At 33.7% G+C, this 26,059-nt stretch overlaps 1 protein-coding gene across 5 annotated transcripts in view; it reads right to left on the bottom strand.

The window, feature by feature from the left end:
- Window positions 1-26,059, bottom strand: part of CEP170 (centrosomal protein 170) — a 110,837-nt gene that overhangs the window by 52,574 nt on the left and 32,204 nt on the right. For all 5 annotated transcript variants that reach the window (XM_062572137.1, XM_062572139.1, XM_062572141.1 and 2 more), the window contains exons 4-9: window positions 19,997-20,075; window positions 18,287-18,345; window positions 18,011-18,173; window positions 15,639-15,773; window positions 8,749-9,225; window positions 5,408-6,054 (exon numbers count right to left, since the gene is read on the bottom strand). In XM_062572137.1, the coding sequence (XP_062428121.1) occupies window positions 5,408-6,054; window positions 8,749-9,225; window positions 15,639-15,773; window positions 18,011-18,173; window positions 18,287-18,345; window positions 19,997-20,075 (1,560 nt within the window). The remainder of the gene's footprint in view (window positions 1-5,407; window positions 6,055-8,748; window positions 9,226-15,638; window positions 15,774-18,010; window positions 18,174-18,286; window positions 18,346-19,996; window positions 20,076-26,059) is intronic.

The raw sequence follows: 26,059 nt of genomic DNA, 5'->3' as shown, positions 1-26,059 counted from the left end.
TATAGTAAGTAACAGCTGAAGACTGTGATGGTTTGCAAATTGTAACCATCCTTCTACCTCTTGCACAATTAAAATATTGACAAATTTCATGGAGGAAAGGGCATGAAATAAGTGTGCGGAATGAAAGCACACAGGCTGACTCCAGCTTCCTCTCTCGGTACCTTTTTGAGCTAATGCATAATTCTTACCTGTTTTGCAAAAGTGTTTCTCTTGGCAGTTGTGCTATTCCCTCTCCTCATTCCTCATCCTCCCTGTAGCTAAGATATTTAAGTTGCTGTGCATTATGTATTTTAGTGATGACACACGAAACGTCCTCTCTGGTTCAATCAGGCATGACATATGTATGTGGTCTTTTGCCTTCTTTCATTGCCACAGGGAAACTGGCACAGTCCAACTGAATGTAATAAAACTTCCAAGTCAAAAACTAAAGGCAATAAACTGTTCTTCCTAACTTGCAACAGGGATCCACTGTAGAAAAAGGCTAAAAGATCTACTTTTGGAGGTACACAATAGCCTGTAAGTGAAATTACACCTTTGTACAATTACAAGAGGAAAGAAACCTCAAGGCTCATGTCTCGATCACATATATATATACACACCAATAAGTGTAGCGCAACACAGACTTAATCACATGCTGCAGAAATAATTTACTTCCGCTACTTTTGTAACCAACCTGTGCTTTCTTTTAAATACATTTTGTAATTAAAGTATTTGGTATCAGTGAACATCTTACAACAGTTCTCTACAAAGAGCACATAGAGCCGTAACAGCTCTTTTCAAAATCTAGGTCCACCAAATGATTTTTCTGAACCTTCATTCTATCCCTTAAAATCTTTACTCACATGTGAGTATTTTCTTATAAAAAGCTAGAAATAAAGCATAAATAGAAATACAGCTAAGAATTTATGGATTCTTCTCCTAGAAAAAGATTTACTCTGACACTTCATTATAAGCATGAGGAACATAAAGCCCTCAACATTTTGAGGGAAGTAGAAATGGAGAAGTGTAACACCATTTTCTTCAGTGTTTTAGTTGGACCTAAAGCATATTAATTCCTTTAGTTAGATGAGGTTGACTTGTAAAGAAATGCTGAAGTTTGACTTCATAAAGACGAATCAGTGATTTCTAATTATAGTAAGGTAAGACAAGACAAAATAAAACACTGTATCATATTATGCTGTCTCTGATGTTAAATGCAAATTGGAATAAAAGCAGATTTTTCATGCTTTACCAAGATTCTGTGGGGAGAGAGCCAAGATATTTTAACTGATTTTCACACATACATATAACAAACTACTTAGAACAGTAGCTATCATTCACTGCATCTATTTATGTATTATCCAATTTCCTTCTACAATAGTTTTCCACACATTATTTCATTTTTTTAAATATTTGGCCTGGAAATAGTTTTTTGAGCGTGTTTGTGTGAGTGTGCACACATGTATTTTTATAGCCAAAACTCTAAAATCTTACGACAATGGCTTCTCTGTCTCCCCCTAATAACATAGCTGGAGATTTCTCTTATTTTCCACAAAATTCTCAATTTTTAAGCAATAAATTGCTTAGTCTTTTTTTTTGTTGTTGTTGTTTTTCTGGGAGAAAGCGCATACATTTCTAAGGAGAAGTTACCCACTCAAAGCTGGCCACAGGACAGTGATACTTATTTCCTCTGACAAGTACTTTAAGATTTACAAATAAAATTCAAATAACAGCACAGCAGAAATATTCACTAGTATTACTGAAATGAGCTTCTAGCAAGGCTAACGTAAAAATAGAAGATTTTAAATTACGATCAATCCAAATGAGTAACTCACATGAGTGAAACAGACACTGCCTTTTGAGGACTCCAGGTATGTACAATTCTTGCATCTTATTTTTATATTTAAAATTAAAAACTTCTTTTATTTTTAAAACTGAAAAATAAAGTTTTGAATTTTTAAATTTTGCAAATTTTGAAATAATTTAACAAATCTCACTTTTCCTAATCATTTCAGTCTCTGTGATCATTTATATAGGTTGTTCTTATTCCAGTGATCTTGCCTGACAGATCTTGATATATACCTGAATTTCACTTGCATTATTGGCTCAGCAAGTTTTCTAGGTGCTAAAATTTGTGAAAAGTACAAGCCTGAATTTTTCTGAACTTTCCATTTTGGCTAAGTGACAGTCCACTCACTCTGAGATAGTCATCACCACAGATAAATGACTAAACTTATCTTGTACAGAAAAGCATTTCACAGAAGTACTTTTTCTCTGTTATTTAGAAGAAGATGTCTTCCTCCTGACTATTCTTATTATTTTTATGTATTTATTTTTTAAAAATCTTTCTCACATTTTCTTTTCAAAAGCCAGACTTTAAGATGTTCCAGGAAAAAAAAAAAGAAAGAAAGAAAGAAAAAAAGAAAGAAAGAAAGAAAGAAAGAAAGAAAGAAAGAAAGAAAGAAAGAATATGCCCTCTGTTATCTCACTCTACTATTGTAGAGGCAATACCTTCTTAGACATAAAAATAGCAGTAAAGCAGGAAGTGGATCCTTAGCACTCTATATGAAATCAAGATATTGGATGAATATTGACAACATGCTCTGATTTTTAAAGCTTGTCTTAAGAGCATCTATTTTTCTTAAACCTATTTCCATGAATCTTTAGAAAAAGGCTACATTAAGCAAAAAAAAGTATTTTGAAGGGCAACAACACAGCTCAACATGAGGATTTTCCCCCTTTAGTTATATTTAGATATAGATTGTGTTTTGATTCTTGTGAGAATTTGAACCTTGATTTCCTGAATATCTCTTCTGGATCCTTAATTCAAAGCAGCATCAATAATTCCTATGTGATTTTTGACAAGTTAATGCCACACCTGCATTTGTGTTTTGCTCTTTCCCAGCAGAGAAAAGTAGATTCTTAGCCTATAGGATGTTTCCCAAATGAATGAATCACACTGAAAGAAATCTTTGGGTATTTTGTTCATTCTTTTCTCTGGTAAAAGAAAAAAGTCCCAAAACACAGAAACATTCTCTTCTGTTGGAAATTCTTCATATAAGCTAGGCATGGCTTTTAGCATCATTCTAATGTAAACTGTTACAGATCTACTGTTTGTGTTATTTGTGCAAATGTTTCAGAGATATATCCTTATTATTTGTAGAGCATTTTTACTTCAATCCTAGCAGAATACAACTCTTGTGAAGCTGAATCTTCCTACTCAACAGTCATTCTTCAATGAAAACCAATTCAGATGAAAAACGCTTCAGTAGGCATCACAATTGCTCAGAAAAAAAGACTGACTTGCCAAAGGGAGGTTATACTAGAAGTATTGATTAAATATGTAAGAGAGTAGTACTTGAGACCTTAGTGGTTCAGTCCAAGAGGTATCCAGAGAGGGAAACTCAGAGATAAATTACCAATAAAACAGCACAGACTCCTTAAAAGGTCTTATTTTCTGCAAGGACTGAGATAGTCTTTATTTGACACCTACCATAAAGACAACCCAGGATGACTGCCATTTATCTGAAGCCTTAAATCTGAATTTTATCATAATTGCTCAATGTGTTACTTGAGGGAAAGAGATCCAAGTCCCTTTAATTTGCCCTTTCTAGCAAGTCAAAAGGCTGACAAAAGTCCTCGTCTTATTCTTCATTTATCCACCTTTAGTAAACTGAAAGAATCCAGAGCATTAGAAATTTAAAATGGGAGGGCAGCAAAACTGAACTGAGCTGGAGCAAGAAATTGTGACTTCCATTTGATTTTGATTTTCTTCACTGTCTGTTTTTCTGTACTTCATAAAAATGGTATTATACTTCTTTCACATTACCAAATCAAATCAGAATTACACAAGATCTACAAAAATTAAGTATCTGTACTGTGTCCAAAATACACTGTTCATAATACTTCAGTGCAGATGCTACATGAAAAAATATAGGAGCTCAAAGAATAAACATTTCTCCTTTACTTCCTAGTAAATCTTTAATTTGTAGTAGTAACACCTCTTAATGTTGCAATAAGGGATATTTCATGATTTGTAAAAACTTTTTATACAACACTAAATTTATTAAGCCATAACTTACTACAATGCTTAATGCAAATTATCTCCTCATATTCCTAAATCTCTCCCATATCGGCAGGGCTGTTTCAAGCAAAAAAGTGATTATAGATATCTTGAACAGGTATCAAAGAACACAAATAATTTGAAAGCTTATTAAGCATTAGACAATACCACCATTCTTACAAAAGTACACAAATTGTCAACTTCCAAGACTCGTTTTTTTCCCTAGTTTCCAAACCTTTTATAAAATAAATCTAATAAAATTTCCCATTTCCCCACTTACTGTATCACCATTCCCTCCCCCCCAAATACAGCTAGTTTGTCTTTCAAAAAAAACAAAAAAGTTTTCTACGTTTAGCCGAAACTGATAACTAAACGTATTGTTCATCTCTGAAAAAGCTACAGACATAGAATTATCTAAGAATTGTTTCTACATAACAAATAAACAAATTATTTTCTTTTAGGGAGGCCAGAAACATGCCTAGAATTGGATGCCAGCATTCTACAACAATGGATTATTTAGGAAAACACAACAAATAAATAAAATATAAACACATTCATATATATATATATATATATATATATATACACACACACACACACACACGCACACATACAATCTCTCTTTTTCTTCCTCTCTCTCTCCCTCTCTGTAAATACACACACACACACACACATATATATAAAGCTCCTGCTCAAAAGTCAGTTGGGTGAAATGATTAAATGTGGGGTTTTTTTAATCTTCACGCTGAACCTCAAAAAAAGTTATTTGCAGTCTGGGTCACCGTAAGGCTCCTAAAGCTAATGAAACATATGCTTATATTCCAGTTATGAAATAACATTGGTATCAAACATATTTGGAAAATGAAAATATTCTTAATTATACTCTTACTTTATAATGGATGCTGAAATTTAAGTGACTGCAGTCAAGAACTTTAATGAATGTACCTGTTTTACAACTATAGAAAACATTTGCAATCTATTCCCACATGGTAATTTGGACGGAGCGGATTTGTACTCTGAAAACTATACAGACAACGGGATGTTAAAAACAGGTAAGTATTTTCACAGGAATCTAATAAATTTAGATTTAATAACTTTTATAAAAATACTAGTTAATTTTATTTTGTTGCCTAATATTCTTATAGTACTTAACCATTTGAAAATGCATTAAAACTAGCAAGCTAAAGTAATAGCAGTATCAATAGGAATAATTTTCAGCCAAATATATGCTGCTGTTTTATCATTATAGACTGTGGGAAAACTTGTATTATTGCAGCAGCTTTAATAAATAGAATTGACATGGTAGACCGTTGTCCACACACTACATACTAATTTTAGTAACACTATATGTTTTAGGTTTCTCACCTTGTCAATCATTTTACGGGCTTCCATTTCTTCAGAATTAGGGTTTTCCAACTCAATAGTGTAAGTACCTTTGTCACTCTGGTCATCCTCATTGTCCTTTTCAGTAGCAGCAGAAATATGTTGACTTTTCAACTTTCTGTCCATCTCCTGGTTCTGATTAGGCCTATGGCCAAGGCTTCCCGAACTCCGTAACAACGCCGCTTGTAGGATGGGCAATGCAGCAGAAGGTTCTTCTGATTTTTGTTTCAACAGTTTTGCATGAGCACCATGCACTGCTCTGTGATGTGCTGAGCTAGCCTGCACAGATGAAGGAACTGCTTTCTCTGCTGACGTAGGCTTTACTCTTTCAGACCGTGCATGAGGTGCAGGAGAAGGAGTTTCTGGGCACAGAGCTCCTACGTTCTGAGAAAAAGAGTAAGAACGTCTCTTTCGAGGATGGTCTTCATCAAAAAATTCAATCATAAAAGCAGTTTGACTCACACCAGTTTGCTCTTGTTGCTTTTCTGTGGAATGGACTTTCTGGTGTGACTTTTTCAGCTCTGCGTGATGGTGCCTTAAGTGTTCTTCAAGTGCTGCTCGCTTACTATAATGCCGGTGTATACCAGCATTTTCTGAATCACTCTGTGTACCATCATCATGTTTATTCCCTACAAAAAAGCAAAAGGATTTACACAACTATGAAATTAAAATAAATCAAACCAAAACCCCAAAACACTCAACACATACAAAAGAAACAGACAAAGAAAAAAAAAAAAAAAGAGAGAGAGAGATTTCTGTTTGGATTCTGATTTTCTGTTTGGAATCCAACAGCATTCAGTATCTGGTTCTGCCAATATTGTACAGCTACAGTTACAGCTACTAGTCAAACAGTTAAACCTATTACAAGCTGATTAGTAACATTACTACATTTGAATTGTCCTTTCCCCCAAAATTCTAAGCTATGAATACTTCATGAATGACATACAGCTGGTAAGATATTGCCTTTTGTATTAAAGTTTGGAAATATTTTTCCCAATTATATTAATTTTGTTACACAGCCAGCTGATTACAAATGACTAACAAAACATTCTAGGCAAGGTTCAAACAAACAAACAAAAAACCCCCCCTACCCACTCTAATATATAATCTGCATATAACTCTTCCAGTTGCTGAGAACACCTTTTGAGAGCCACAGTTTATATTGTTGGATGGTCTTTTCCCCACCAATTACAATAGCTTATAATGAGAAATGTCTGCTTAAGATTTAAATGAATTCCTTATTACTCTTTCCAGGAAGTACAGGGAATTTTTCTAGCATTCACTCCTCTCAGCGTCTGATGTACTACTATCAGGTTCTAAAATAGTTATTTTCTCACTACTACTACTGCTACTTGGAGATCTATGGATATTGGTTATATATTTGATTAATCAAACATACATACTTATGTAAATGTACTCAGTAACAATGCCTTAAAATGTATGGAACGTTGAATATTCATTCATAATAAGTCACATTTACCACTGAGCAATCTCACGTACAATGAAACAGTCCACGTTTTACATTTTAGCTCACTCTCTCCAGGGAAGAAACAGTTTTGCCTTCTTTAAACTCTTTTGGATCAGGACTTGTGTTTATACAGAACATAAGTGATTTTTTTTTCTTCTACAGAGAATAGCTTTTTAATGTTTTTTGCACTTACATAGAATAGGCAGTCACTATTCACTTACAATAGGAATCATATGTTGGAAAGCCTTACTTAAGCAGGCTAATAACACTGCATATGCAGCTGAAATTCCTATTACACTCCTGTTTTGGACAAATATCCTTCTATTATCTATTTGTACAATGTCTAAGAAAATGATGCAATGGTTCATATACTTCTGAATAATAGCAATAAATACCAACAATTGTGAAACTCATATAACATTGTGAGAGTTCACTACAGGATATAGTAAAAAAAAGTAGAGGAGAAAAACCCCAAAGATTATCCACATTTTTTAAAATTCAACTTTCAAAGCAGCTAGATATATACTGTGCCTTTATGACTTGAAATAGTAGAATGCAAGAGAGATAACAGAAGATTACAGAACTCAGATAATTTGTCATGGCCAAATGCAACATATAACTTATATCCCTCAGCTGAATATTTATCATGTTTTCATGAGTTTCTACTACAAGAAGGCTAAAAACTTGTAAAGAGAGTCCTTCCTATTTATCAAACTGGCATGGATATTATTTTTAAAAATGCTCATGAATATGATTCAATATCATGAAGACCAAAGAAAGCTCTGTGATATTCTCTAGAAATATTACACTGTTACCTCAGTGACAGCACACTAGCAGCTAGCATGTGTTTTCAAACGTTATTTTTACATTAATTTTAAAGAGCTAACCATAAGAAGCAGACTTTTGATCAGTAATGACAAAACACACTTCTTCCAATCCCAGTTAGGTTAAGAGATAGAGATGATACTGTTGCCCCCTCCCCCCCCCCCGAAAAAAAAAAAAAAAAAAAAAAAAAAAAAGAGAGGCAAGAAAGGGAATTGCAGAGTAAAGCTGCCAAAATTAAAAACAGAAAATAACAGGTGCTTAAATTTCTTCAGAAGTTTTCATTCTGAAAGTATGAATGTCACCAGGATTTTCATCTGCAAATCAAAACATTTTTTTCTGCTAAGTAGAATCCAAAGGAAAGTACACATTTCACAGTTAACATCTGATCGCATTTTATTTGAAATGCCATTGTCTGCAGTAAATGAACATATATGATCATCTGGAATTTCATTCAACAGTAGTATTCCTACAATTACAATATTCTGACAATTTAGTATAAAAATTGAGCTTCTTGGTCTATTTCAGATTCATGACTCAAGCTTGATGCCATCACACATGATCAATTTAAGCAGAATAGTTATTTGATAAACACCTTGCCATTAATGGTTTCCTTAGATCTCATTAATATTCAGAGAACATATGCTATCAGAAGAGTTGCTAAAAGTATAATTTGATTCAGAGCTTTGATTCTCAAAAACAATTCAGCTTTTTAAAACAACACGCTGGAAAAAGTGCAATATATAAAATGTAGGTCAGGTTTGGGTTTTTTCTTTCTCCCTAATTTCAACTGCATCATGACTTAGAACATCTCCAGTTAGCATACTTACTGTAGATGATTTTGGAATTTTTTTTAATCCTCTTTTTAAAGACTTAATTGTGCAATAAAATTTCCCTGTATAGATCCCTGTGCGAATGTGGAATATCCATAATTTCAGTTGAACTCCACAAGGGCCCAGGGATTCACTTAACTGGATGGTGGGAAAGGACTGCTGCCTTCAGAAACAAGCATAGCTGGAATTATTCACTTTACCTTTCAGTCTCTTCAAGTACACTGGAACATCACTCTTAATACTTTTGGAATCCTCCTCTGTTGGTTCCCAAATCATTCTGGGAGGATTGTTCTGTGCTAGCCAATCTGCTACTTTGCTCTCTGCAGCCATCATCACAGTTTGAAGCCCAGGCAGGTCCTGGCCACCAGAGGAAGAAGGCTTCTTTGACTTGTGCCGCTGTTCAGACGTGAATTTTGTCACATGATCTTTGATTGTTACTTTTCCTGGAGTGTTGTCATCAAATTCAATGGTAAAGGAAGCATGCCCTGCACCTGCTGCATGGGAGCTTTGCGTGTCTTTTGTTGGAATTTCATGTATAGCGCTCTCTGCTATTTGTGAAGGTTGCTGGAATTCTTTTGTAGGGATTTCAAAATAACTTGGCTCCCTACAGAAAGGATAAAGTTCTTCATTTGCAGCTGCAGATTGCTCCTCAGCTTGCTTGGCATCTGTGCTGCATCCTATTAAGAAAAATAAAAAAATAGATTTCACAATACTTGGGAACTTGAGGTTCTTCAAGAAATTTCCAAACTCCTGCAAAGGCCACTTGAATAATTTCTGGAATAAACAGTAAGACTGTGGAGATGACTGAGCAACATAGTTCTGGAACTACAATTCCAGAATTGCATTTAAAAAAGCATTACTGAAAAGACAGCACAAGCTTTGGCTGTAAGGACTGTGAAGTGGCAAAAAGCTCACTTTGAGAAAATTTGCATTCCAATGGATTTTTTGATGATGTAAAGAGCAGATGAGTTATTACCAATATAGAAAACAGGCAAAACACAAGAGAAAATAGTAGAGAAGATCATTATAGCAACTCCCATCTATCTGAAAAATGTCAAATCAAGGTGCCCTCAAATTAAGGGCTAGAGATCTAGCTCCACCTCCTACAATGTATTTTGTTTGATGAAATTCTTTGGAAAAACAATTCACACATTAATGCAAGATAAACATCAATTCTGCCTTGAATATTATAACACTGGTAAGCATTGGAAAGTGTTTTGAAACACAAACACTTTTTACTTTTCTACAAATGGTAAAAGAATCAAGCTAAATCCTAACGTCTGCTCATATTTCACTTGTTATCTTAATTTGTTAAAGCACTGAAAAAGCAGATTAGAGCAACAATAGTTGAAAGCATGCAGCATTTTACAAAATCATGCTCTGAACTGGGTAAAGACAGCAGGATGTGGAAAAAGCATGGGGTAGGAATGTTAAAGCTTCTTGTGTTTGCTACAAAAGCTATCGATACACCTTTAAGGAAACAAGCCTTCTGATTGCATTTCACAGAGTAGTAAACCAGCCAAAATATCTGGTGTAAAGATGTGCTATAAGCAACGGATGCTCCAGATGTTAGCAGCAAGTGCAAGTTACATTCCAAAAGAAGAATTCTGAATAGTCCCTACATGTTTTATCATGAACTACATTACGATGTTTAAGAAATCATTTCAGTTTGCAAGTAAAGGAATAAGAATGCAATTAATAAATTTGTGTGGCTGAAAATAGCCAAATCCTATCAGCTGAGATAGTCAACACTTGTGTATGAACCCATTAAGCAATAAGGCAGCAATGGAAATAAATTTATGCAATAGTCAGGAGTTTAATAGCTAAAGGAGGAAGGGTGCTGTAATATGCCTCTGCTATTATTCATAAACATATGCTTTTTGTGAATATTTAGGAAAAAGTTTAAAAGATTATGAAAACTAAAAAGAAGATAGTAATTTGATATAGACAAACATGAACTAGCTTGGGAATAATATAATAGCAGGAAAAGTTAAAGAAAATAAAATAGAAAGTAAAGAATGTAATGGAGGGATGACAAAATTAGTATGCACTCCTGGTTGATCGTCATAACTGGATACCAAAGAGATAAAATAATTCTTTGATAGAGACATACGGATTGTTTTAATTTATTTTATCTAAATGTAGCTGTTGCCAACACAAAAGATGCTCAGAATTCAGGCACTCTGCTGCATGCCAAGAATGTCCAAGCTAACACTTCTAACTGAGACAAGATCCTTCCACACCAGTTCTTGCAGTCAGCTTCTAAACCAGCCTATACTGAGGAACCTTTTGTATTTTGAGTATCTCATCCCTGTTGGGTGGTTTTTAGGTACTACAATAGCAACTCACTGCTCCATTCTTTGGAAAATTGAATGCTGTTTCAGTCCCCATCCTGAAAACACTTTTGACAGTAGGTTAGCATTAAAGAATGAATCCATTTTACTGATGCAAAGTTCATTAAAATAGCTTCTGTGTTGAGACACAAAATGTACAGAAGTAAATAAAAGTCACATGTTGCAGCTACTGTATTTCAGGTAAACTACACATCATTCTCACTCTGTTCATTCAGCTAACAAGCTAGAATGGACTAAGCTCTGCTAAGGTCAAATCTTTATCCAAGATCCTTACCATATGCAACACTATTATTAAACAGGACGCTAATCCACCAGGGAGCAAGCTCGTATGTACCTTATTTTTCTCCTGTGGTTTTAGCTAGATTCAAAGCTTCAATTTATGATTTTACATAACTCATAAAACTGGCAATTAAATCAGATATTGGGTTGATTTCTCCCTCAAAAGATGACAGGTTAATACAAGGTGATGCGATTCCTGCAACAAATTCAGCATTTGAAATCAACTTTTTATACTATAATGATATGCAGTATTTGATTCTGATTTTTTTTTTGAATAGGTGCTATAACATTGTCTGAACCTAAATTATGACAGAATGACTTTATCTAAATAAATTAGAAACTGAATTTAAAAAAGAAATTTCCACTCAAATAGAGAAATTCTTAGAAATCAGATAAAAATATCTGATGTACAAATCAATTTTAATTACCTAAAAATACTGATTTCAAACTAAAGTACTTGCATTTTTAAATAAACCATAATTAATCAACATAAATTGAAAATTAATTTATATTCTGATCTAAGTTACCTTTAGAAATTTTTCTACTGAAGTTCTAAATCTAATTTCTGACAGGTTTCTAAATGTTACTAACAGTGACCTATAAAATAGGCTTATTTGAAATCCTATTATAAAAAATCATCTGCCATGCTGAAGGAAATTCTGTATCAGGGAAATACAAACAGCATTGAGAGAAAGCCCTCAAATAAATACTTAAAGGTAGTGGCCATCACAGCTCTCTACAATTTTTCAACAGAATGAACACAGCATCTGTATAGCAAAAACAGCAATTCTGTGGAATAACAATCAAAAGCGTACACTTTGGGAACAAGGGGAAGGAAGCATGTAAAGCTAGAGGAAATAAACACTCTACTCTGATTTAATAGCTACAGCATAGACAGTAAAAAGTTACAGCCTAGGTATATATGCAACAACTAATTTTAATGAATACCAGTCTCTGGAAAAGCTTCTTCTTCTTTTTTTTTTTTTTTTTAATAAAAAAAATTTCAAGTCCTTCCATTAGTGAGTTTCCATTGAGATAAAAAGACAGTAATATTGAAATAATCTTATTAACTTGAGACTGTAAAGACTAATTATCTCTAGTTGGTTTAGCAGAAACAAATCTCCTATTTGAATCTCATTAAACCTTGCCGCACCTCTTAATTCATGTAATCTTTTCCATTCAATAAATAATCATGTACTAGATCATCAATGCGTGATGCAGACTCTTCATAGGATTAATTAGTTAAAATGGTATCAAGACTTAGGAATCTGAGTCACTAAACAAAAAGTTTAAAGAACTTGCATAAGTTAATTTATCTCTAAGTTGCTTATTTTTTAGACCATTAGCAAGCTTGTTTCAACTTCATGTGTTAAATACTTGCAATAATATAATCTGAGCAGAGAAAAGAGTAAATAGCCACATTATTGTGAGTATTTTTGGTAGACTACAAAGTTCTATTTTTAGTTCAAAAATATCCAAACATGAATTCTTGCAAAGTTTCAGATTTCCTTTCATTATAAAGTGGTTCTTTACATTTATTTCCAATTATTATATTCACTTATGTTATAGGACCTAAGTACATGAAAAAGAATACATACCAATGTGCTGAAAATTAACTTAAACTTTTCATGGGAATTAACTGTAGAGCAAAAGGGCCTGAAAAGCTTATGTGTATTTATTTTATAATAATATGAAAACATTTAACCGTTTTTTATTTTATTTTTATTTTTATTTATTTATTTATTTATTTATTTGCATACTTCCGACTCGGATATTATATTTAGTGCTCTGATACTGAAGAAAAGAATCCAGGCAAATATCACCTCTATGTGGCATCTCAGACTTTCTAACAAAACTGCTAAAAATCATCTTAAAGAGTCAGATTAGTAGAAACATATGACTAATGTTTATTTAGAAACTAAAGGACTGAAACAAATAAACCACTGTCCTATGCATGAGATTCTTCAATTCACATCCTCCAAAACTGTTTTTCCAGAAAGTGAATTCTTTTTTCTTTTTCTTAGGGTAGTACTTGTATAACATTTCACACAAGCCTTCCTCCATGATGTGTTTACTCAAACTGAACTCTGTTATTGTAGATTTAGTAGTCTTTCAGTTTAGGTAATTTAAGCTATTCCTGCAGTTTGTTTAGATTAATTCTACTTGTAGGAGATACACTCATGATTAAATAACAATGACATAAACAAAGGAGATTCCTAAAACATATTGTACAGTTAAAAAAAATGAAAAAATGAAAAAGAAAATGGTGTATTTACTAGGATGGCTCCAGGTCCTAATGTCTTTAAATATGTATGAAAAACAAACAAACAAAACAAAACCCAACTAAACTCTGTAGAAAATATTAGCACCTTCTCCATTCATTATTCACTTATGACAAAGCTCACTAAGCTGACGCATGTCAAACATATTCCAATTACTGAAGTTCTGTCTTGATCAGACTTATTTCCACGTACTACAAAAATAGATTGCACTTCATTGATTACTTAGTTTAAGAAGAGATTGGCATCTTATTTTTCTCTGAACGCAGGAAACAAAGCAGAAGTATGGCTAACTCTCTAAAAATTCTCTTGGTGAAGTAAATACACCAGCACATAAACTATATGATGCACTATTGGTTCTTAAAAAGCAATTTAAAATTATGATTTAAAAACAAGAATAGGCATGTTAGTAAGCAAACTGATAAAAAAAATCTTGTGTCATACTTTGTTAATGCCACTACATCAAAAATCACAGACATCAGGATATTACTTTTCAATAATTCTGTATTTAGTAAGTGCAAGAGACATGCATGCTTTAAAACACAGTGCATATACATACAAACAAACATAAAAATCTTTATCATAAACCTGTTTTTGTTATACTAGTTTCCATCTAAGCAGTAGATGTTAGCCTCTATGTAATAAAAACATAGATACCAGAGGCTTTACCATCCCTATCTGGAAATACAAAGCAAGATACAAAGTCAGAGATTTCATAGTCAATGCTTCCTTTAATCTGGAAAGTAAGGAGATAAACTTTAGCCAAATGTATCCATAACATTACTTGAAGGCAAGGATATACAGCTTTTTCTTTGTAACTGACAGCATAGGCACTTTTTCTTCATGTTGAGAAAAATGGAAGTGAAACAATATAAACAGTCATTGTCTTTTACTATTATTGCCATTAAGGACAAAAATCTATCTTCCTTAAATATGCTACAATTTTAAAAATAGATTTCTGAACAATACTTGAGTTGCACAATAGTGGAGCCAGACATGCCTAACGTAGCATATTAAATCTGTATTTACAGAGCCTTCATAAGAGCGGACAATAATGTATTCTACTATATTATTTTTAGCCAAAAATCAAGAAAGTGTCCTAGAATCTTACTGCCTTGTGATATAGTCGTTTTGTATGTGACAAAGTTGTTTCAGTTACATCTAAAATGGTAACATTTTTTATGTCTTCACCTGGTTTCTCTCTACTACCCCAATTTTAAGGGACTTCCTTTACTAGCTAAGTTATGAGGACTTTAGACTAACATGAAAAAGTCATTAAAGGCTAAGACAGAATGTTATCTTAACTCCAAGGATGTTGACTTCATCACACTGCAGAGTTATTTTAGTTTATTTTCACGTTTTGAGAGTTTACTCCAATTACTCCAGAACAGGAGTCATGACAACGAAGTCAACTACTACTACAAGAAGAGAGAATGCCCACCCGAGTTTAAACATTTTAAAAATTTCCAAACTTAAAACTGTTGGGCCTTTAACTCATATTTAAACAGCTAAACAAAGATGGGTTGAATTTTATCCCAATTTCAGTAAGTTTTGAAGTTATTCTTTGTATAGGAAAAAGTCATTTTATTTATAGGCCTGATGATAGACTTAGGAGCCTAATTATAGACATTCAGATTTCAATTTTGGCCACAGGCATTGCAAATAAACAAGCTAACAAAAAAAACCTGTATGGTGCAGAAATAAACATTACCAGTTTAACATACACTATGCAAATGATTATTCCATGTAATATGGAATACTAATGCAGCAAAAACGAATTACAGGAGAGAATGTTAGCACAGATATCATATATAGTTGAGAATCAAAAACAAAAATAAAATACTACCACTTATTTTCAGATTTATTTATTAAAACATCCCACTGCAATCTCTGAGTATATGAAATGCCAGATATGAATTAAACTGATTCATGAAAGGCACTGGTTCTAGTAACTTTACTCTCTATATTAACTCATAATTAATTATATTATATGCTAAAAACTGATGTAACATGTCTGAAATTGGTCTCTGGAACTGTACAAAATTTCTCATAGGGCAATTTTTTTTAAAACAAATTCAATTTTAATATGCCTTTATCTATGCAATCTCTACTAAAGTATATACTTTGAAGTTTCATAGAAAGAGCAATAAACTCACAAAAATGAGATGACAGACTTACCAGAAGCCCCTGTTTCATGCATTTTTTCTTCATGCTTGCTATCAGGCTTACAATCACTTTTTTCATCAGCTTCATCATCCCCCCACCAGGCTGGCTGTCCATACAAAGGTGTTCCACGTGGCATGGCAGAAAGATCTACAAAAACAGGTCAAAGCAGACAAAGTTTCTTTTCCGTTTAGTTGCAATACTTTGATTCAAATGACAATAATAGTGTGCACTTTGCTCAGATCTTTCCTCCTGGAAGCTAAAGTAGATTGCTTATATGCATTTGCGCAAATACAAAACCAACTCGGAGGCTGGATAAGTGATCTGGGTTCTAAATATAAAAGCTTACTAATGACCTGATCAAAACTTCTGGCATAAACATTTATGCAAAGGCAGCTGACATTTCTTATTGTTACCCTGAAATATCTGTAAATATTATTTTCTGATTTCAGTCTGAAGTCATCAGAATAGTAGCACATTCCTAAAAGCTGCCTGCTGCTATTTCTGTGAAAAGATTCTCACTTTTATCCACATTGACCTTTCACTGAAATCTGAACTCACCATAAGAAAAACTGATCAGATTTTGCAATGTTGCCAAGATTCCAAATAGCTGACAACTACTATAAAGTACCAAAAGCTACCTACTGTAAAATGTTAGTTAGTGCAACCACTCTTTTTAATGGCCAATAGTTAACTTATATCACAATGAAAAAAAAATGTGTATTTATTATATACAAAGCCTATACATGACTAAAAACATTTAAATGATTAAATGAAACACACATTTAAATGCAAAAGTTGAATGGGGTGGGAGGAATGTTTCTACCTAGATGATAAATTGACTGGATTTGCCTTGACCTGACATCCTAAGAGAATACTTTCATCCTACTGAGATTCAGCTATTTTAATATCACACACACGTTCTCAAAGGACTTTACACAGTCTTTACTTTTAAAGTGATAACATGCTCTGTTCAAATCCAGGTAACAGCTCATCCATTACTTTGCTTATTATTAATGTCAACATTTTTATTCACGTTTTATTCCTTGCAACTCAAAGGATTACATATAATTTCACAGCTACTTCAAAAGTTTCAATATGATTTGAAGATACTACCTTTTCTCTTTTTCTTTTAAGCAGCGTTCTACTTCAATCAATATTAAATTGTTTTTAAAAATTGTGATGGCTGATGCTTGTGTATTGGTTTCACAATAGTAAACAATGATATACAGCAACAGTGAGATCCCCCAAAAGCTTCTGAGTTGCACCTACAAACCCCTACCATTAACTTTGTTATTTTTTGGAGGAGTAAAGACAAAAGACAAGATGGCAGGGGAAAAATGTGCGCTACATTATGAAAATTTAAGATAAGCTGAAGAGGCATATTAAGTAGGAATACTGAAGTACTAGATAGGCTTTAAGTACCCTTAACAGGCTGCTAGACAAGAAAACAGATTAACTACTTATAACATGCTGTATTATACTTTGCTAAAGGCAGAGAGAGAGAATTCTTTGAAGCAAGCATTCCAGAAGAATGAATTAAAATCAAGCAACCCTCAGACTAAAGAGTCAGACTCAGTCAGCTTCATAAAAGAAATGATACTTGAGTCCTGTCTCATTCTTATGGTTATTTCCTGCAGTAACAGGTAACACAACAAGTTATTATGATCAGATAATTCAGAAATAAAAAATAAACTTTGGTAAGCCTCGCACTGGAATTAATTCAAGACATTTGTGGCAAAACCAACATAATATATTACATAAATACAAAAGATGATTAAGAAACAAGACTGAAGCAATATATATGCTTTTTTAAATATATATATATATATATATATATATATATACACACACACACAAACACACACACACATATAAAATAGGCATGGAGTTATTTGTGATATAGAACATCACTTGTTCTATACTTCTACCTTTTTTTAAAAAAAAAAATTAGAACATCTAGATTTTACTGTTATGCATCCAACAATGAATGCTAATAGCTAAACAACAAACAAAAAAGCTCCTAAAAAAAAACGTAAGCGAGAAAAGAGCATTTGAGTGCTGGTGGAAAGAAATGAAAATTGTTTACAAACAAGTATTTTCAGTTAAACTACAATTAATATCATCAAGGTTGAAATACGCAATTTTAGGAAAAGAATAAAAATACAAAACTCTGAGAGGCTACTAAAAAGTCCACTTACAAGTTTTCCTATATCTAGACACTAACCAAAGAAAGAAATTCAATTCAGAAAACTATTTCTTACATTTAAATTCTTCAAAAATTTCATTTACATGAAATTTTTGCATCTTTGTAATTTCACGCTCTAGTAAAACAAATGAATATTCTTTACAAGTCTGTGTGATACTGCAGCAAATATGCACCTTACCCATTGATTTTTCTTCAGATTTCAGTGCTTCTGTAGTTTTGTGGTGCACTTCCACTGTGGAGTCAGTTATTTTGGCCTCAGAATTTTTGGAGCTGGCTGGCTTTGATCCTTCTGCCTCTGAGGATTTTTGAGATAACTGGAGTTGGCTTGTAAATTTTTCATGCTGCATGAATAAAGGGGAAAAAAAAACCTCAAAGAATGGGAAAAAAAACTGTGTAAACGTTAATAACTACACAGATGAGGACAGAAGAATATTTTGGAACTGCACATTGGTACCTTAAGCGCTTCTTCAGGGACTCTCATTTCTCCTCTGACAACAGTAAAAAGATTAGTATGTAGGAAATACTAAGGAAGATACCTGAAAGATTTCTCAATTTACAAGAGAATTTTACACAAAGGCAATTGTTTGCAATCAATTCTTCTATTGGAACAATGACACTTGTTTAACAAATACATCACCATTACAACTAGCATGTATCGTGACATTTATCTGTCACAGCAAATACATGATACAATTATTTACTATTTGTGAAAAAAACACTGAGTAGATACTTTAATGTTAATACAGGTTCTCTTACATTTGTTAGTTCTCTTAATAATTACTTGTAATCTTCACTACATGTATCAAATCAAAAAGCTGATTTCAAACAAATATATTTAGTATGAGAATTTACATATTTGCCTCAAAGGAAAGTAATGATTCCTTGCAACACAGAAGTTGTTATAAGTTGAGTATGGTACAGCAAGAGATGAATGAAGGTTTGAAATAGCAAGTGAAAGTCAAGTTTTCTTGTAGTGAAAAACACTGAAGTATATTATAGTTCAAGGTATAGTTGTATACCTTGACTTCTATTCAAGGTATACAACAGGTATACAAAAATCTCATTATTTCCTTTTTCCTTTAATATACTTAAGCAACAGAAACATACCTCAGCTTACAAGCTTAATACTCTGTGGATCACAGAATATTAAAAGATGGAAAGGACCTCTGGAGATCATCCAGACCAATCTTCCTGCCCAAAGCAGGGTTAGCTTGAGTAGGTTGCTTGTTCAATTGGGTTATAAATATCTCCAAGGATGGAGACTCCACAACCTCTCTGTGCAACTTGTTCCAGTGTTCAACTAGCCCACCATCAAAAAAGAAAAAAGCTTTTTCTTATGTTTAAATGTTTTTTTTTCGCCCAAATTCTGTCCATTGCTTCTTGTCCTTTCACTGGATTCCATGAAGAGGAGTCTGGACTGACAGGATTCATTTGAGCTTCAAGTATAGCTCACTAGCTCACTTATCTCCTCACAATTCAGTATTCAAGAATACACACAACCTACAATATTCACACTACTCCCCTACCAAGCACAAAAATGGAAAATGCGACTGTGTTCAGTGCTATCTGCTAGTCTCCTTGTTTTTGTTTTTTTTTTTTTTCCTCCAAATCCAGGTATATATTTTAAATAGTATTACTATTTAAAAACATTTAGCACTTCATTTAGAATGAACACTTACAGACTATGAAATATTGTTCCAGTTGCAACATTTTCTGGAACTCTACTGGTCTTGTCCTAATCTCCTTCAACATGCCAGTCAAAAGACTCATTATTAGGCAATATTGTATATTAGTGAAGAGAAGTTGCATAGCATTTCATGTAAGTGCACAGAATACAACGTTGTGTAAAGAACAGAGAGCTAATATCTTGCTCCAAATATTTTATTTGCAATAGCCCAAGCATTTAGAACTCTTCTCGCATTGCCGTCTTTTCCTGAATGTTTCTTTTCTTGGAAGATTCTTTTTTCTGTTCCTTTTAGTCCCAGACTATAACATGCTAAAAATTGCAGTTTTTCCTTGCATGGGCATTTTTGTAGCAAAGTGAAAAATAAATATTTCAGAGTTCCTTCTCATAAATAGTGTGAAAACTTTCTACTTAATGTAACTATACTTTTAACAAGAAAAGCATGTAAAAGGACATTATGCATTTTTATGACAAGGATATCATATCCAAATCTCAATTTATCTTCTAACTTCAGAGTGATGTATGTTTGTTCTGGAATCCTCACATCATTCACAAACGTCTACAAAAATAAATGGGGAAAGAAAAAGACATTGTTAAACTCCAAAATAACAAAATGACAATAAAATGACAGATTTTATAAGAAAGTTTTCAGCACTGCATGTTTACTATTGGTTCTTTGGGGAATTCATCTATAATCTCAAAGTATTACTCTTTCACAAAGTATTTCAAAAAGAAAGTAAGACACCAGCCTGTTAAATCAGTTGCTGGGATCACACTGGCCTTGCAAAGCTCCTTACCAATCTAACCTTGTTAAGTATATTTACTGGAATTGTTGGTTACTGTTACCTCAAATTCGTCCCTCCCTCTATTATTTTTCTTGTAGTTTGCTTTTTCAAACCCAACTGACTATCGCGATTGATTTATCATCATGTTTACCATTTAGTATTGGACACTGGAGTAGTGAGACAGTTCAACATTTGTAAATATTCTCCAAAGACATAAAGGAAAGTAAATATAGACTATGTTATTGCATGCAAACAACTCCAAAGAGCACTGATTAAGAGTTGAGTGTGGTGCGACTCTGGAAAGGGTGGCAAGGACTGTTCTTGAAGAAGTCATTAAATTCATTAAAAATGTACACGTGTTTTGCTGTTACTGTAATGATCTGAGAACATAGGCATAACATCTGTAAGCAGAAATAATATATATTATTAAACAATGGAGTAGCAAAGCAGAGTAAATGTCACAGTCCTGACAATACCTCTTGAAAATTCAGTTACTATATAGATAAGCAATTCTCTCTCTCTTTACATCGCTATTGGAAATACAGTTGAAAATAATCAGTCAAGCACTCAGTGATCTGAAGAGGATTTATAAACCTAAAAATTTTCTGTTTCACCAGCCGTATCAGTTGGTTATTAAAGGCAATATAGATTGACAATCACTCAGATTTGAAGGTCCAAATTAATCCTAACAGATAAAATTGACAGGAAACATACAAAAAGATGCTAACAGAAACTTTGAGCATACACTCGAGATACAGACAATAACTAATTACAGAAAGAGGAGGAGTAACACATGATTAAATCAAAATGGATATCCGAACTATAACTTGAAAAACTTAGGAAACAATTATCTTCATTTAGTTTCTTCCCATGCAGTTATAATGAATTTTAAAAGGGTCTGAAGTTAAGATTATTCAAGCACTAATGAAAATTCCAGATAGTTATCAGTATAAAATGCTAAAAGTGACATAAGCCTCTAACAACTGGGGGGAAAAAAAAGTACATCCCTGCACTGGAACTGATCTGCATCCTTAAAGTCTGATTTATAGTTTCAGGAAGGAAGGCTCTCAGTGTCAAGTAAACTGCTCAGTCTACTAACATCAGCTTCATAAATTGAAGGTTCACCTAGTGACTTCAGCCCTCAGAAATCAAAGATGATTATAGCATGGTAAGGTAGGAGTTGCAGGAGCTGTCAGAAGCTGAGAGTGTTCGTTTCACGCTTGCCGTTTGCCACTGGAAGGGCAGCCCAAACCTTCAAGGAGAGATTTCTCTTGGAAGCTGCCACCTCCCGGAAACAGCTGTCACATAAACCCTTATGCTCGTCCTGAGTCATATCACTGCTCTTAGGACCCTCCAAATCAGGTTGAATCTTTAAGTGGGAAATTAATCGTTTCTTAAACTGACTTTGTTACCTTCAGAGAAAATGATATGTTGTTAAGTCAGCCTCATTTGAATTCCCTCAATTACAGGGAAATTCAAAGGGTCACCCACATGGTAAATTTTCTCTAGCAGAACGAGAGGTTAAGCTCTCAATACAAATCTCGAGATCAGGCTACAAAGGAAAAAACATCAGTAAATGTTACACTACCTAACACTTCATCTTCCTTCAGAGCTGTGGATCCTTAAGAAGCCAGCATCTTGCCTCAAATTATTCTTTAAGGGCTGAACTCAAATCTGCATTGAGGAGCTGAAATTTACAATTTAAGCTCCTCTTCCCTACATTTGCCCCTGGCTTTCGTGAAACCTTCCCACTCTACTTACTGCTAAAGAATGTAACATTTAGACTTATAAGAATGTAGCATCTTCCTTTTTAAAAAATATGAATAATCAATTATGTGTGACTTGTCTCTTGCTGTTCAAGTGCTACTTTCTCCATTCTCTTTTAAAGTCTAAAATGAGGCCTGAGTTCAGGGCAAATTCAATGCAAATAAAATATTTATGCCTTAGTTGGTATGAGATTGGTACATTATTTTATGAATTATTTATCAGAGGTAGCATTCCTTGTATATTAAAAAAAATTACAGCTTCTTCCTCATTTTTACTTTTTCCAGAGACTACACATTAATGCTACAGACAGGAGATTAAATATTTAGAGTGCCTTTCAGAAAGGCACATCTGCTACAGTTTGTGCGAATTTTACGGACTTGAAGTATCACAATCCTACAGGTTCATACTACTTCAAACTTCAGAATTGTACAACAGTGTTTAAATTTTCCTAAGGAATGGTAAAGCTGAAATGTGCCAATTTTGAAGCACTTTGAAGTTGGGAGCATGCACACACAAACACACACAAATCTTTAATAATTAAGCAAGCCAAGAATCTGAATCTTCGAATGCTTGTTTTGTTCATCTAGATCTAGTACTGGATGAAATCTGGAAAGACAGAAATGCGACCCTGCCCAAAATAGTAATGAGATCTTCTGTTTTATTTTTTCCCCCCTAAATAATGTGTTTCTTCATCTCATTATTTATAAAATTGCTTATCTGCATCATAGAAAATACCTTCCATAAGAAATAAGAATGACAGAAATAGCCATTTACTGGCATGGCACTTTCAGTGGTACTTTAGCCATATTTACACCACTAAGTTTGAGAGAACATGCAAAGAATATCCTTCAGAGATTCACTGAGATGGCCTGAATTTTGGTGAACCACAGATTACATACACACATACATTTATTTATTTATTCTGGGTCACTGAGTTCTGAAATTCATGTGCATGCTGCACACTCAAGACAGAAAACTCTGAAATGGTACAGGCAGTTCTACAGACATCCCTGTGACTAAACTGACAGCATGAAACACCCAAGCCTCAGTTGCTTTGCCACCGGAGTTTTAAAACCCCAACTTCGGCTTTAAAGTGTACTATAATACCTCTTAAAAATTCAGTTACTAGGAAAATGAACAATCCTTTACCTCTTTTAATCAGCATATAGACATTTATACAGATTCAGGTGATTCCCAAACTTTGCTCTTCAAATAGTGAGAGTTGCCTCTCTCCAGGCTTTTTTTTTTTAAGCCTTCACAAAGTTGGCCAGGATTTTTCAATCACATCCTAAAACATGTATTTGAAAGTACAATGACAAGAACTGTTCTATAAATATCCCTAGAAAGAATACAGGACCATTGATGGTTAAGCTTGAGTTTTGGTGACACTTTTGCTGTTATGTTTTTGAGGTGACAAAGTAAAATATGAGAAAACAGTCTGAATTTTTTGAAGGTGATTAAATGAATTATATCTTAGCAACTATAAGATTTGTTTTTCCTTCAGAAAAGATGAATTCATTAATCTTTTTAGTATAAACTAAAAGATAAGCAGGAATGACCAGGACAAGTAATTACCTTCTAAAAACAGAACTTACATATTACGTGAATCTGATAAAAGTTTACTTTTGCTTTATTTTCAAATCCAAATGAAAATAGTCCTAAGTGAAAACTGCTGTCACTTTTTCACTTAACTGACCGTGAATCAACCATACAGATAAAAGAATATCGAGGTAAGAAGGCATCAACTACAACTACTGCTCACTTGGTAAAATTATTTGGGGCTCATGGAACTCAAAAGAAAAGCATTGGTAGTGACCACTTTCCCTTAAACCCTGAAGCATTTGCAGTGGCTAAAGGTGTCTTATCCCATGAATGCAGTTATCTTGCATACTGAGAAAAGTATACATCTGTTCTCAAAGGAAATGGGACTAACTGAAGACCTAAAACAAGTGTTTGCTCTTAACAAAGCAAGTACACTGAGAATGGGTAGAAGCTAATGTAGCAATCCTCATAGCTGCATTCAAGAGAGCTTATCTATCATATCACTGATGTCCACATTCCCTCTTTATGGTTCAATCAATTTAAATGTTGTTCTAGCATCTTTCAAAGAAGAGAGAAATTTTGAGGGTTGGTTTTGTTTTGTTACTTAAAGAAAAAAAAAAAAGAACAGAGAGCATAAAAGACTGTCTTTAGTGAAATTCTGGACTTCCTCATATACCATGGTCTTGTATAATTATGAATACTTCTACCTCACCACCATGAAACACAAATTTGTGTTCATCACACTAAGAATTAAATTATCTTTACAAGAAACTATAAGCTGGCCTTCAACTCCCACAGAGAAATACATTCCACATTCTGCTTTGATCTTCTGTTTTGCAGCCTACAACAACAAACTTGGGAACAAAAGCTTAAAAAAAATGACTTGAATTCTTGATAGAAAAATTGGGATAGCTATCTATCGTCGAGACCAAATATAAGGTTATTTGCCAAAGGAGGCTTTTGCTTGCAACATGTCTAGAAACCCAGAAGTGATTTTCTATTCCACTTCTGTAAAAATGTTGAAGAATAAAGCCAACTTCCTCCTAAGTTTGTGGTAGTCACTCTAGTCCTCTGAGACTGACAGGATGATTTGTGCACAGTAGTTGTCTGCAAAAAAATATGCTGGGATCTGCTCCTCCTGAAAATTCTCATTAGAAGGGATAGTTTGCAGAAAGGCTAAAGCATGGTGCACCCTGGCACACTCTAGGGCTTCCACTGGCATGTTTGAAGACCAGCAAGGCGGGGGGTTGTTTCTGTATTATGTCCTTTACCAGAAACTGATGGAAATATAAAAATAAAAAACATATAAAAAATATAAAATATAAAAATAGCTGAACTATGCTATAAGGTAGTAATTAAAAGCTAGCCATCCAAAAAGTTAAAGTTAAAATGAAAAAAAAATAAAGAATTCTGGTCTAACAATCTCAGATCAGGTTTCTGGGGTTTTGTTTGCTTGCTTGCTTCTCCCCTCTGTTTCTCTTCCCTCCCATCCACCATCATTTCATGTTCCTGTCAGTTTGATGCATCTTTTTCCTGCTTTGGGGGAAGAAAAAAAAAACCAGTTCTTTAAAGCACTGTATTTCTATATGATAATATATATGTCATGCGGTTAGCACCAAAACTTATAACTGAATTGAAAAATAATTACCACCTGGTTTCCAGTTCATTGAGGAGTACAAGGACATTGCATATATTGTTCCACACAAACTGAATTGTGACAGTTATGTGTTTCCCCTTCAGACCTGAAACCAGAAGGGCATGGAAGGAAGCAGATAGGAATGGAAGCGCTGCAAAAATGAAGAGCAAAGACTGCACCCCCTAAGACTTAACATTCCCTATCCCAAAACTCTAGAAAGAAAAGGTTCCTTTGATGTCTGGGTAAACAGCCACAGTGCAACTGATACATCAAACATGGGGAGGAATCCAGGCAAGTGAAGCAAATAACTGAAAGCTCCTGAAACAGGGAGAAATAAAGGAGTCAAAAGAAGTCGTTGTAATACATATTTTTATTAAATTCAAACTTTGTAGCAAGGCAATGAATACAAGGAGGAATGCCTACTGAGGCAGGAGTAACAGAATCAGAAAAAAAAAGTGGCTCAGCAAAAAATTACTCTGAGTTGAATTTACTTTTGATCATTGCCTTGACCAAGTGTACTGACTTATAAAATACGAGGTATATTAAACATTTAAATACCAAAGTTCTCATATGTACACAACTATTCAAAGGATATAACCCTTCTGGTTTCACAGGCACTTGGGACTCTTGACTCTTCTGGAAGGCTGAGCTGCATATATTGTAAGATTTATATCTTAAAATACTGAAAAACTAATAAAGACAGACTAACTGGCTTTTTTTTTTATGCACCTCAAGATCAAACACCAAAACTGAAGTCAATGCCAACAGACAGAAACTTGAGATTTCTTTATAGTTTTTAAACATTTGGCAATA

The sequence above is a fragment of the Rhea pennata genome, chromosome 3, assembly GCF_028389875.1.
Source record: "Rhea pennata isolate bPtePen1 chromosome 3, bPtePen1.pri, whole genome shotgun sequence".
Lineage (NCBI taxonomy): Eukaryota > Metazoa > Chordata > Aves > Rheiformes > Rheidae > Rhea > Rhea pennata.
This window is presented reverse-complemented; position numbering and strand designations above follow the sequence as displayed.